Below are 12,740 nucleotides of genomic sequence, written 5' to 3' on the forward strand. Positions count from 1 at the left end.
TTATACTACATTGGTGTTACGTTCTTGCATTTGACAAGAAATACATGATCCATGTTCCTGAGACAAACTGTTCAGAGCTTTGAGCACAACATCTGGCATGTGGTCTGTTATCATCTTGGGACTTATTAAAATGCTGCTGAACACTGTTTCGTGTGACCATCTTGCTGTATATTTGATATCTGAAGAGCACAACCTAAAAAAAAAAAAACAAAAAAAAAAACACAAAACAAAACACCAACACACCTCAAATGCAAGGGCTCAGCCTGTACAACTGCTGCTCAATGCCAAGGCAGGAACAGACAACCTGGAACTGTCTGACCTTGCTCAGGGAGGACGTGGAACCATCTCACAGTGGAAAGGTGGGCTCCCAAAGGGCTACAGTGCTGACCTTCAGGAAAGGTTGCCTTTCACTGTCCCTGAAGGCAAAGCTACTCCAAATTACACTGTGCCTTAACAGTGAAAGAAGCTATCAAATAATCCTGCTCAAAGAAACATGGAGTACAGTCTGAGCAAAGGGGGATGAGGGGTTGAGCACTGCACAGCCACATGGTTAGTGTCAAATGCAGGCAATAAGTCACAGTGGTAGCAGTAGGAGACCAGATACTAGATTTAATGTGGCACATATGGTGTATTTAGGATTTTATTTTACATAACAGTACATGGTGGGGGATCTTGTGTGCCAGTTCAATTAAAAAAAACAAACGTGATTAGCTGCTGTGCTGTGGAGTAAATGAAGGCAGAGAAACGAACGCGATAGCAGCCATTGAGAAAACCCAGCAGGTGACAGGTGTTAAAGTATCTAACTTGTAAAACCAGTATTGAAATTGTTAAACATTATTATTTTATTTAAACTTCACATAGTTAATCTACTAAATGGGAGGAAAAGAAGTGGATTTCTTCTCCAGTCCTTTTCTTCCCTCTTCTGTAAGTTACAGATTTTATTTTCTTCTGTGAGATGACTCGTGCAAGTTACAGATGCTCTTATTTCTGCTTCATAATGAAACGAGGATATCAAGTACTGTCTAGCCTGGGGCTGTTTCAGGTTGTTTTCTCAAAAGAAACCCACCATCAACAAAACACAAACAAAAAAACCCCACCATAAACACAACATTGACCCAACAAAACCACAGTCCTCACCCTTCCAGCAGTTTCGGCTTTTCTGTTGTCTTTGTCTCACTTTCCTGCATCCACAGAAAAGCAGCGAAGGACAACTAGAGGCTGCATGGGCACACTGCTCACTAGGGCCACTGGTATCCAGTCTAGCTGGGCTGCTATTATGGGCAATATTTTGCCTCTTTCTCATCACCAATATTGATGTGACTACTCACTAACTAGGTATTTTGTTATCACTTCACCACTACCAGGACATAAGTCTGCCAGATGTGCAGTCTTGGGTAGGAACTGCAGCACGCCTAAGCTGAACTTACCAGTCTTACTGTTTACAATCATCCCTTGAGCACAGGTATTCGTGGGCAGAATAAGGCACGCAGGCAGAAAGAGAAACAGTTTCCAGGACTTTAAGTGAAACAGAACAAAGCAAGGAGGCACAGAATAAAACCTGAAAAGCTGGCTAACACGTAATAACCAAAGACGGGCATTGGAGATGAGATGAGATGAGATGAGAAGCAGAGCTGGAAACATGTACTTTGAAAGTGAGAAGCAGCTTTTAAGTAGATTTTAAGAAAACAAGACAGTGGTGTTCATTACTCTACTTACCTCCTAGAGCTGGATTCTTCTACAATATGGATAATCTTTCCAGGAAGATACAGATGAGGATACTGAGGTGGTGAATTTAAGTGTGATTCATCCTCAAGGGCATTGTATGAGGGTGAGTGCTGAACCATTAAACTCTCCTCAGCCAGGAGTGGCTGGGTGAGGGCATCTTGGTTTCTACCATCCAGCTCCGTTGGGAAGTTATCTGGATCTCCTCCAAATACTTCGTACCAACATCCACGCAACAAAATCTGGTACTGAGTTCAAAAAGAAAAACAGTCAAATTGAGGTTTGGTATCTCTTTGAGTAACTTACTCTAGTTGTATGCTTGCACGCACATCATCGGAAATGACAATTAAAAGACTAAAAATGACTGTATGCACATGCTCCCCTATTTTTCGTTTGATAAAATCTCCTTACCAAATTTTCCCCACAGTGATATCTATTTCACCGATATCTAACCCATGTCACTACTAACGCTACAGAAAACATTACAATCTGTACTAGTTGAATTACTCTGTGTGGAACCTGAAAGGAGGGTGTAGCGAAGGGGGTTGGTCTGTTCTCCCAAGGAACAGGCAATAGGACAAGAGGAAACAGCCCCAAGATGCACCAGGGGAGGTTTAGATTGGATATTAGGAAACATTTCTTCACCCAAAGGGCTGTCAAGCACTGGCACAGGCTGCCAGGGAAGCGGTGGAGTCGCCATCCCTGGGCGTGTTTAACTTGTGTAGCCGTGGTGCTGAGGGACGTGGTCTAGTGGTGGACTTGGCAGTGCTGGGTTAACGGTTGGACTCGATGATCTTAAAGGTCTTTTCCAACCTAAACGATTCTGTGATTTCTGCTCTGCAGATTTAAGTTTTCTTGCACCTGTAACTTCTAACTGCCCATTGTCTTATTCTGCATTTACAATGTCACCCAGGCCCTCTACACGACTCCTCCTCCTGGGACAACATGGAAATCTTGTGAGTACAGCAGATTTAACTTTAGATGTTCAGAAATGGCAGTTTTGAATCTTTAAGCCACTTCTCTATACCTCCAGTATCATCTTGCCTGACAACACATGTTCCAGTACTCCCAAAACTGTGTTTCTAACAGTAAAAAGAAGAGGTGGGCAATTAATACCATAACAGAGAAATACTTACCTTCCAAATTAATCCTGAAAGTAAAATTTAAATAAAACCACTAACTTGTTTACTTACTGATACTAAATGATTATTAAAGTAAGTAATCTCACTGACTATTCATCATTTTAGCTGGTTTGGGTTTTTTTTCCCCTTTCTTTTAATTTTCAAGTAGTTTCCTTTATCAGCAAAGCTAGCAAGCAGGTAATTTCAGGTCTTGGATGTTATGCACGGATATCTTCCAGGCCTTGTTGAATCTTAATTTCCAACAAGACAGCTTTATTGGATAAGAGACTAACACCAGTGTTGCCTCATTAAAAACAAACACTTTTGTTCCAAAACACATTTGTAACTCTCATTATTAAGATCAAAATACACGCACCAATGGTCACTTAATTAAAGCTGGGGCTTAACCAAGCTAACAATTCCACTGATTCTTAACCAGGAACTGCATTCAGTTACCTTGGGTCTGTTGCAGTTTGCCACAATTCTCACTATTCTCCTCTTTAAGTCTTCCATGTTGGGCATACTTAACCTGTTTAAACACACATAGAACAAAGTAAAGCAAAGCCTCTTGTTCTCTGCAATCAAACACATCCCTGAAAGAACAATTTAAAAATATTTCCATCTCACCTTGCAACAAGGTCCTTTCCAACAATGACTGAAACAATGAAGTGCTTAGTGTAATCTGCAAGTGATTTGCTTAAGAAAGAAAAAAGACCTCTTTAGATACACCAAAGAGACAGGCACACTTTAGTTTTATGATGATCATTATCATTCAATAAAAATACAAACATGTGGCAACAGCAGCAGGATTCAGCAGGCTTTCAGACCTACTTGGTACAGATCAGAGTAATTTCAATGCTGATTACAACGGTATGTGTAGGTGTCAAACAGGCCAAGCTAGACTACTCAGCTAAGCATTTTATTTCTGAAACATTTCTTTTAAACTCTAATTATACTATCTGACAGAATTCACTAGATATAGTTCATTCTGTAATATTCCCCCAAGAACTTGACTGTAATTCAAGATGGAGAAAATCCAATTCTAATGGAGAATGTATAGACAAACGCTTAACACAGTCAAGCCCAGAGTCATCATCTAACGTATTTGTCAACTACCTCAAAGATTTTTACACTTTAGACACAGAACCAAATAACAGAAGTCTCATATTTACCTTAAAAGTCCTCCTGGAGGAGAAAAGGCGTAACATCTTAATGTTGGGAAGGAGTTCCTGAGCATTATCGCCAAGATAGAAGCTGTTCCACCACCCAAACTGTGACCAACTATCACAAGTTTATACTCCTATAGACAGAAAGAGAAGACTGAAACATAGACAGACACGAAAAAAGGTTTGTGTAATTTTGCTGGCAAACCAAATTATTTGGAAGGCAACTTACTGGAGCAATTGTGAAAGCTTGGTTTAAAATTCCATCGTTTATTAGCTTTCGATAGATGTAATTTGCAGCTTGCGTTATTCCCTACAAGACAGCATTTAAAATTAGAAGACAAGGGTATATCTAATCTGAAGTGTGATACATCTATACTTTAAACACACCACCATCACAGAACAACTTTCTTTTTGCAAAGCTGGTCTTCTCTTTTAACATGCTCCTGACAGAGGTCTAGTTATAACCAAATGATATTGTATGTAATAGTTAGAACATTTTTGGAATATTTAATAGGGACACAAAGTCTGACAAGAGGGTTACAAATTCTACCTTGCAGTTGCAGAGGCGGTATTCAATGCAACAAGCAAGTCACTGAAATAATCTGTGCAAGCCATCTCACAAGGAGAATACTCTTCTGTTTAACTAAACGGTCCCAGGTGTTTATAGTTTTCTTACTGCTGATATGATTTATGAACCGCTACAGACTGCACACACCTTATGCACAAAGCCATTCTCCAGAACATCCTCCAGTGTCAAGTCTTCACAATCTGCCGACAGATCAGTGAGAATGTCCTGTAAACAAGACAGCTTTTGTCAGACCTCTCTGCAGTGCTTCATGACTCCTGCTCTGCTACTCAACATTGTCAGAGGGGCATCACCAAGCTGACTTCCAAGTGTGTAAGCAACAAAACACAACCCACCTTAATCCACCACCCAAGCAAATATATAGAGCAATCACAATCCTGATTTCAGCAACTATTTCCAAGCTGCACACACACACATTAAGAATGCAGCTCCACCCACAGTGGAAAGGAATTACCACTGCCCGCCCTCCACACTCTCACCCAGTGGCACAGGGAATAACATTACCCATCCAGGGACAGGAGGGCTTACAACTTAAGCATGGAAGACTCATATCCGTGAGTGAGTTATTTTTACATGTGCCAGTGCAAGAAAATTTCCTCTATATGCTAAGAGTTCACACATTTCTACAAAGCTAATTATTTATATCAAACGGATGGTACCTCAAAAGACAAGGTTCCTCTCACTGCAACCACGATAGCTTCTTTTTTGTGATCCAAAGCAACAAAAAATGGAATCTCATAGATCTGGAGGGGAAAAACGCAATCAGTAAAGACACAAACTTTTTATTAGAGTAAGCATTTGTTCTCACCTTCTGAAAGCTCTCTTATTGAGCTCTCTATTGTATTATGGAAAGAAGCTGAATTATTTTCTTATCAAGTTACTATAAGTGCCTTTTTTGCAATACCGAGACAGATTTATGTCTATCGTTTTTGTGGCTGTTCCTTTAGATTAGAAAAAAAAAAATCAGAACTGAATGTTTCACGGTCTATTTTCATTTGGCCTTGCATCTTGCACTTCATATATGCTGAAGGCAAACTAGAAACTTCACCCCTTGCTTTCACTGAATTAATCACTAGGTTTTTTTCCTGAATGCCTGTGCAGATTGCTTACCTTGTTATGAAAACTGATATGAATGAAGTCTCTGTACTGCAGTCCTGTTATTTTTAGGATGGATCCAAAGTGAAAGTTATGATGATCACTGCCAGTTATATCGGAATCTGTTGGTCTATTTCCGCAACTAACAAACACAGAAGAGAAAAATCTTAATGTTCCAATTTTTTAGATTTCCTTTCAAGGAATCAAACTCAATTATATTTGCAGAAGGATTTCTGCCAGGAATCCAAAGGTTTGTTGGTTTTTTTTTTGGCAAAAGTACCAGTAGTCTGATACAAGATGTTGTTACCTCTGCCCACAAACCTGGTTTTGCCTGAGCAGCATGCCATACATTTTCAGCTCAAGGACTGGCAAATACACCATGGCCACAGGACTATCATCAGAGCAAGCAATGCAGTTAAGAAAAGAATTCTTAAGATTACAGGCCAATGACAGAAAATACAAAAAAAGCAAAAAGGAAATGCAAACCAAATTCTGTACAGCAGGCTTATGTCACGTTTTATACATTGTATTGTGCAATAATTTTTTCCAAGTCATTTATATTTCAGTAGGTTATATTTGTATTTCATGTTACTAATTACGAAAATCACGGTTACAGTCAAAAATGTCAGTGGTCACTTAAATATACAGTAATTCTACACAGCATTATGCATACTCCTATACTGACTGTAAACATTTTTTTTGAGTAAAAGAGTTAAAGGGAATAAAATGGAGGGTGGAAGGACAGGTAACTTTTTCTAATTCCTTTAAGACAGGGAAAACTGTTGATACGCTTTTATTTCTATACATACATATATGCCCAAAAGGCAGCTCTAAAAAGCCTCATTTTAAAACATGTTTGGTTTAATTCCAACTCTCCTTTGTGACTTCGCTAAATGAATTTTATTTATCTCAATCACAAACTTCTCTTAAGGAAAAAAAAGCTAATCTGTTTCTGAGGTTGGAAATACATTGGAATTTTGTTTCCACTGAATTTGTGAAAGATAACTCTACCAGTCAAGCTCATGTATTCCCAAGAGTGATATAATTTAACACAAGAAAAAAATACTGCTATTGAAACTATTTTATTTCTGCTAATGCTAGTTAAATAAAAAGGAGCTATGTGTTTTTAAGCTCTTGATCAAACCTACCAATCACCATTGAGCTTACAGAGTGCAGTAAATGGGTTGGTGTATATGTAGTAGGGCCAGCCATAAGCAGCTGCAGCAAACAGCATATAGTGAGCAGCATTCTCCAGTTCGATATCCAAATCATCTGTCTGAAAGGACACAGAGAATGAAAAGGAAGGGGAGAGAGGAAGAAAGGTGTGTTAGGCAGCCCCAGAATAAAACCTGAACACAGAGTAGTGAAAATCAAGGCATGATGAAAAATACACTATCCAAAAGGAAAACCTCAAGGTCTAAGAGGAACTAAAAATAGCCACTCGTATTCCAGGGAAAAGTCTGTGTTTATTTACATAGCTACACAGCTCAAGAATCTTGAAAAGCTCTCATTAAATCATTCTCTTCCAATACTTACACACTGATTAGCTCAATACTGAAAACAACATTCACTCCAAATATGTTACTGAAGGATGTCAAAGGAACAGCTGAAGAGTCTGTAGCAGATGTCTCCGGTAAAGATTTTTAAAGCATCACCCCATCATATTGGCTGGATCCAAAAGGAAGTAGATAGATACACATTGCTTGGAGTAGAATTATATACTTCCGTGAAACACAGACCAAAAGAAGGTAAAATAGTTTACAAAGGCATTTTACCATAGAAGACTTTTGTCAGGCCTCTCTGCAAGGCTTCATGGCTCCTGCCACAGAAGACTAGCAAAAATCAATTAGCAAACTGTAACCCATCATCTGCAAGCACTTAAAAGATGCTATTTTTGCTTCTTACCTTATCTGGATATTTGCAGTAGACATAATTTAAACAGACCACAATACTAAAAGACTAGCTTTTCAGCCCTATGCAAACAGTACTAAATATTAATTTTTAGTCTGTTCCCTTTCTCTTCCAGAGCTTCAACAATGTTCAAATGTCCTAAATAGCTCCTTTTTGCACTTAATTCCCCATTCATATATGTTCTACTTATGCAAAACAGACAAATGTTTTGACTGAAAACACACCAAGATGTTTTCACTGCATTTATTAATAATTTAAATTGTTGTGAATTTTTATAAGTGTTTAATTTAAAAAAAAAAAAACACCAAAACCCACAAAACAAAAACAAAAACAAATGCACAAAGAACTGTATTTCAGTTTGATCTGGAACCATCTCCTCGAGTAACTGCACCAGAGGCTGCAACAATCCTATCTTACCACAAGAGATGATGGAGAATGACACAGGACTTCTTCAGGCTCTTTTGGGCAACTTTCCATTTTATCTTGCTCTTGATGGAGCAGAGTCAAACCAGCTGCTATGTCACTTGGCACCAGATCAGTGTCCTGTACAAAGAAACAAAAGAGCGCTTGAAACCATTCCACACCTCAACATGGCAAAACTACCTCAAAAGAAAATGCACACCGAATTATATTTTTTCAGTTTACATGAATACCTTTCACTCAGAGACAGTGTGTGTTGCAGAAACAGGTCACAGCAGCATCTAACCTCCCACCCCTTCTGCACATATTGCATGTTTTCTTCAATAAGACCAATGACAATTCTACACATGAATTTCATCACTTAACAAAACACCCGACAGAGGACCCACTCAGCCATACAGCAAATAATGATCCAGACGTTATTGATCACTGTTCTACACCACTATGTGAAAAGTCCTCTATACTGAAAACAACTAAGAAGGATTTTACACAGGAGAAGGCTGAAGGGCGTTTATTCAGCTATCTGGAGAGTCATCTCTCCGTGTGGCTTACAGCCTTTACCCTATAAACCACTGAGTAGGCTGTAGCTATAAATCAGCATGCCCGAGTACCGCTTAATAAACAAGAACTACTAGTTTTGAAATCACAAACAGATTTCAAAGTCAACATTGAACTAGACTGCCCAAGCAATAGGTGACATACATTTGAGCTAAATCAACACTATGCAGACTCCACTTTGGCAGATGCTCCTTGTTTTCAAAAAGCAGCTTCCTGCATATACACACTTTAGTCTGGTACGTGCTCAGAAGTGGCTCACAACAGGAAGACTGCCTGAACATACTGTGGGACTCATTTTTTTAATAGTCAGAAAGCGGTTCAATTCTTTGCTATGGGTATGGCTCCTTACACATCCTCAGTCGGAAAAATGCCTGGATCTTCACATATTGAGGAAAAGAAACTCACCCTTGTTCTTCTGACTAGATACCTAGGGAGAAAGAATACTGTTTTCTCACAGCCCTTCACAGTTGTGAAGGGAGAGAAACCTTTGTTAAATGGAGGGAAAAATCAGTGTTGTATACTTTGTATAAGAGTCATTTTAATTTTGAAATTGGCATATCCAAAACGTGGTTTCGAGGCACAGGGTACCAGGGAGCTCTGGCTGAACAAAGGTACATGTGTGTTGCAACATCCGCAAATTCAGAGTTAGTCAAAACAGAACATAAAAAAAGCTTTCCATCTTACTGAAAAGTAGGTGCGGAAAAGCTCTGCGATACTTGTAAAAGCCACTCGATGGTCATCATCTTGCACAATACAACAACACAGTAACCTGATTCTTTTTTCCCAGACTCTGGTGGCAGTATTCTTCACATTATATAGCAACTGCCCTGACTGACTGCTTTCCAGGTTCCGATTTACACTATCGGTGAGATAAAACGTCTTTTTCCCCCCAAGTGGATCAAAGACGATTACAACTCCAATGATGGTAAAGATGATGATAACCCAGCTGCAAAACAGGAAGTGGGATAAAAAGACCGTGAAACCAGGTATTTCTAACAAGTATGCAAGAACACACAACTATAGATCTTGAAAGACAGGAAACAAAGTTAGGTATGAAATACTGTACGAACATCATCTGTTACTGTCTTAAGGATGCATGTTTTGTTATCGGGCTTTCAGTCCCCTACGCACAGAAACAAGGCTGGCAGCTCATTTCTCATAGAGCACCAAACGCAGTATCACAGTCCTCTGCTTTGGAAATACCAACCCAGACGTGTGAAGGCTCCATTTTTCACTACTAGTTAAGTGATACCGTTACTACCCTCTTCACATTTATCCAGTTTTCTACATTCCCATCTATCCCTCTTACCCTTTCTGATCTTCACCTCCTTTCCTTCACTCTAGCTCGTGCTCTCTCAAGGCAAGGAGCTCAAGCCTCTTTAGGGAAGGATACCAACACATTCTAGCTGTCTAGATTTAAAAATTCTCCTTTCACAACAAGAACCCCTCTATGAGAAACCACAATAAGAAATATCAAAGTCTTCAATAAACACATACAAAAACCATGTAACCAGTATTTTCCATTCATGTACGCTATCAAGCTTAGATTTGGGGGGAAGCACCTTTACCTTGCAATAACTGTCCCAATGATGACATTTATCACAGTCTTCTCGCAGTGCACACTGCTGTCTGACACCCATACAGCTCCTACAACAGCCCAGATGAATTCAGGCAAATAGAGCAGTAGGCGAGTATAAAGTAGCTTGGGAAGTGATTTTCTTGGGCCTGGATTAGAAATTGTTCCTGAAATTACAGGGCAATTTTAAAACAAGAACTATTTATGAATGTGTCATAAGCACATAAAATCCTACCCAGACATATGAACTTTCTGAGCTTTACAGAAAGTAAGAAACTTAATTGAAACTATAAAGTATTTTCATACTAATAGAAAGCTGAGAAAACAAAAACCACAATGGGTTTACAGCAGTGACTCTTAGAATCTACTCTACTAATACCCCAAAAAACTCTCTAGTCAGAGACAGTTCTGCAGCGAACTTGAAGCAGTAGTGCTATGCCCAGCACAAGCCAAGGCGGCACACTGGAGCATTGGCTCACCTACAGTTCCTCGCGACTTTTGGTGCCTGCTTTTATTATTATTATATGTAGCTTTCAGTTGGCTGTATATTTCATTTTTAGATGCCACTTTCCAGGGCTACAATGAAGTTCTGTATACTGAGTCACTACATAATAAATTCATTCACATTTTTATTTAGGAGAACAAAAGTAAGACCATTATCAGGACAAATGCTCCTTAGACTATTTTCTGTATTGTTAGCTTACGAATAACCTCTCCCTTTTGGCACTCTTAGGCAATAAAAAAAGGGAGTAATTTTTGGCTAGCTCAGCTCCTTAAACCAGTTTGCTGATCGCAGGGTAATGAGGTGGTGGGGTGCACGTGCTCATACATAGGCAGGATAATTTGTAAAGGCTTAAAACACTGCAGAACAAAACCAGCTTTGGAAAGTATTCTCCAGTTGTAAAGCCGCAGTTCACATCCAGCGAGAAAGCTGTTTAAAAAGCCCTTGATCCAGAGGTCGCTTATTCCCATTCCCGGGTTGTAGCCTGTACAGCAGCAGCATGGTTGCTTACACAGACACAATCATATGGAACTGTGGTTCTTGAAAACAACTTCTTCCCTTTCACAGCACCACAACCCAGTGTTCTCCAGTCAGGCTCACCGCTGGCATCACTAATGCCAGTGCAAGAACCACTGCTCCCAAACCCACACATTACAACCACAGTCCAAGACATCTCACCATTAATTTTCTTGGAAATTCACCCTCAGAATTCTTCCATTTCTCAGTTATAGTGGCCTTGCAGCTGTACTTCTATACCGAATAAGGCTCTTTTCTCTCTGCTATTTACAGTTACACCTCTCACATCCTCAACTCTGATATCAATAGCATAACTTGACTAATCTTCGTTTGCCTCCTCTGGAAACTGTAGGAAAACCAGGATTATCATCCACATGTCTGCTCTGTCATACTTTCTCTTCATGCACTCTTTATGCTTCTTTCCACTTAAAGAATTTAAATACTTTTTTATTTAGTGTTGACAGCACCAATATGTTAGAAATTGTAGGGTCTCATTTACTACTCCAGAAACCACACAAGTATTTCAAATTAATCTTCCTAGCATTACTTTGGTAATGAGGTGCCTCACCAGGAAAAAACCTTTCCTAGCATTTTTTAACCCCAAATGAGGCATTTCTCTAAATGACCAGAAGTTGCATTGAGGTCCTTATTTCTGTTTAGCCATTCACTTCAAGCTGTAAGTCCTGTTCTATTTAACAATACTTAATGCATTAGTTTAACTATGACATTTATATGGATCAAGTTCCTGTATGGTTTTTTTCTCAAGTAACCCACTGCAGCTAATAAACTTTTGCAAGATAAGACTAAATCCACCTATGCAAGGTAAAGCTAACACAATACTTCAGATGAGAAGTTGATTTTGGATAAATTCCTCTAAACTCCTGTCAGAAAGGCTAAGCGGTGTTCCATTTGAGGTCATGTATCAATGGTGAATGGAGATGAAGTTTTCAAGATGCTTTGATGACAATGAACATATCACTGTTAGCCGCACTAAGCTATTGTGTCCATTAATTATTTTAGTTCCCGACTAACAGAGGTAATACTATTAAAGCAAATACCTTAATGCTGACAGTTTCTCAAGTTTGACTACCATTAAAACACTTGATGTTTTTTGCATTATTGTTTGGGGGTTTTTTTGAATGTCAACTCCAGGTTAAAAACCATATAAATTCCAATTAACTATATTAATTACAATTATAATAATTTTATATTAAACATAAAATGTTAACTATTTACCTTGCATACTGATGTATACAAGAGCAGATAATGCACATATTATAGAAGCCAGGAGAACGAGGAGGACAAGCAAGTAGCTGTGCAGTAATCCTCCCCCAGGACAGTTAAACTGCCCCTTGTGGACTGTGTAAAGAGCGAGAATTCCAACCCACCTACAGGAAAGTGAGAGAACAAAAGTTATAGCTGGAAGGGAAAAGCGCATACTGCAAAGCGATCACCCGACAAACAGCCCTCACCCTAAGGAAAGCACCGCACAGGGATTACTAGAAGGGGAGCTGTTACACAAGGAGTTTGTCAGGATGCGATGACGACGCGAACGCTCAGCGGCAAT

General features: G+C 39.2%; 1 protein-coding gene across 1 annotated transcript in view; it reads right to left on the minus strand.

Annotated features, from left to right (window-relative positions):
• The window catches only part of DAGLB (diacylglycerol lipase, beta), a 14,399-nt gene continuing 1,659 nt past the window's right edge, over window positions 1–12,740 (minus strand). Inside the window, exons 2-15 of the mRNA XM_009886299.1 lie at window positions 12,410–12,561; window positions 10,148–10,322; window positions 9,264–9,525; window positions 8,019–8,144; window positions 6,839–6,966; window positions 5,706–5,832; window positions 5,255–5,338; window positions 4,725–4,802; window positions 4,239–4,319; window positions 4,016–4,143; window positions 3,471–3,539; window positions 3,300–3,372; window positions 1,717–1,970; window positions 1–193 (exon numbers count right to left, since the gene is read on the minus strand). Coding sequence (XP_009884601.1) covers window positions 1–193; window positions 1,717–1,970; window positions 3,300–3,372; window positions 3,471–3,539; window positions 4,016–4,143; window positions 4,239–4,319; window positions 4,725–4,802; window positions 5,255–5,338; window positions 5,706–5,832; window positions 6,839–6,966; window positions 8,019–8,144; window positions 9,264–9,525; window positions 10,148–10,322; window positions 12,410–12,561 — 1,930 coding nt within the window. The remainder of the gene's footprint in view (window positions 194–1,716; window positions 1,971–3,299; window positions 3,373–3,470; window positions 3,540–4,015; window positions 4,144–4,238; window positions 4,320–4,724; window positions 4,803–5,254; window positions 5,339–5,705; window positions 5,833–6,838; window positions 6,967–8,018; window positions 8,145–9,263; window positions 9,526–10,147; window positions 10,323–12,409; window positions 12,562–12,740) is intronic.

The sequence above is a fragment of the Charadrius vociferus genome, unplaced genomic scaffold (genome assembly GCF_000708025.1).
Source record: "Charadrius vociferus isolate BGI_N301 unplaced genomic scaffold, ASM70802v2 scaffold430, whole genome shotgun sequence".
Lineage (NCBI taxonomy): Eukaryota > Metazoa > Chordata > Aves > Charadriiformes > Charadriidae > Charadrius > Charadrius vociferus.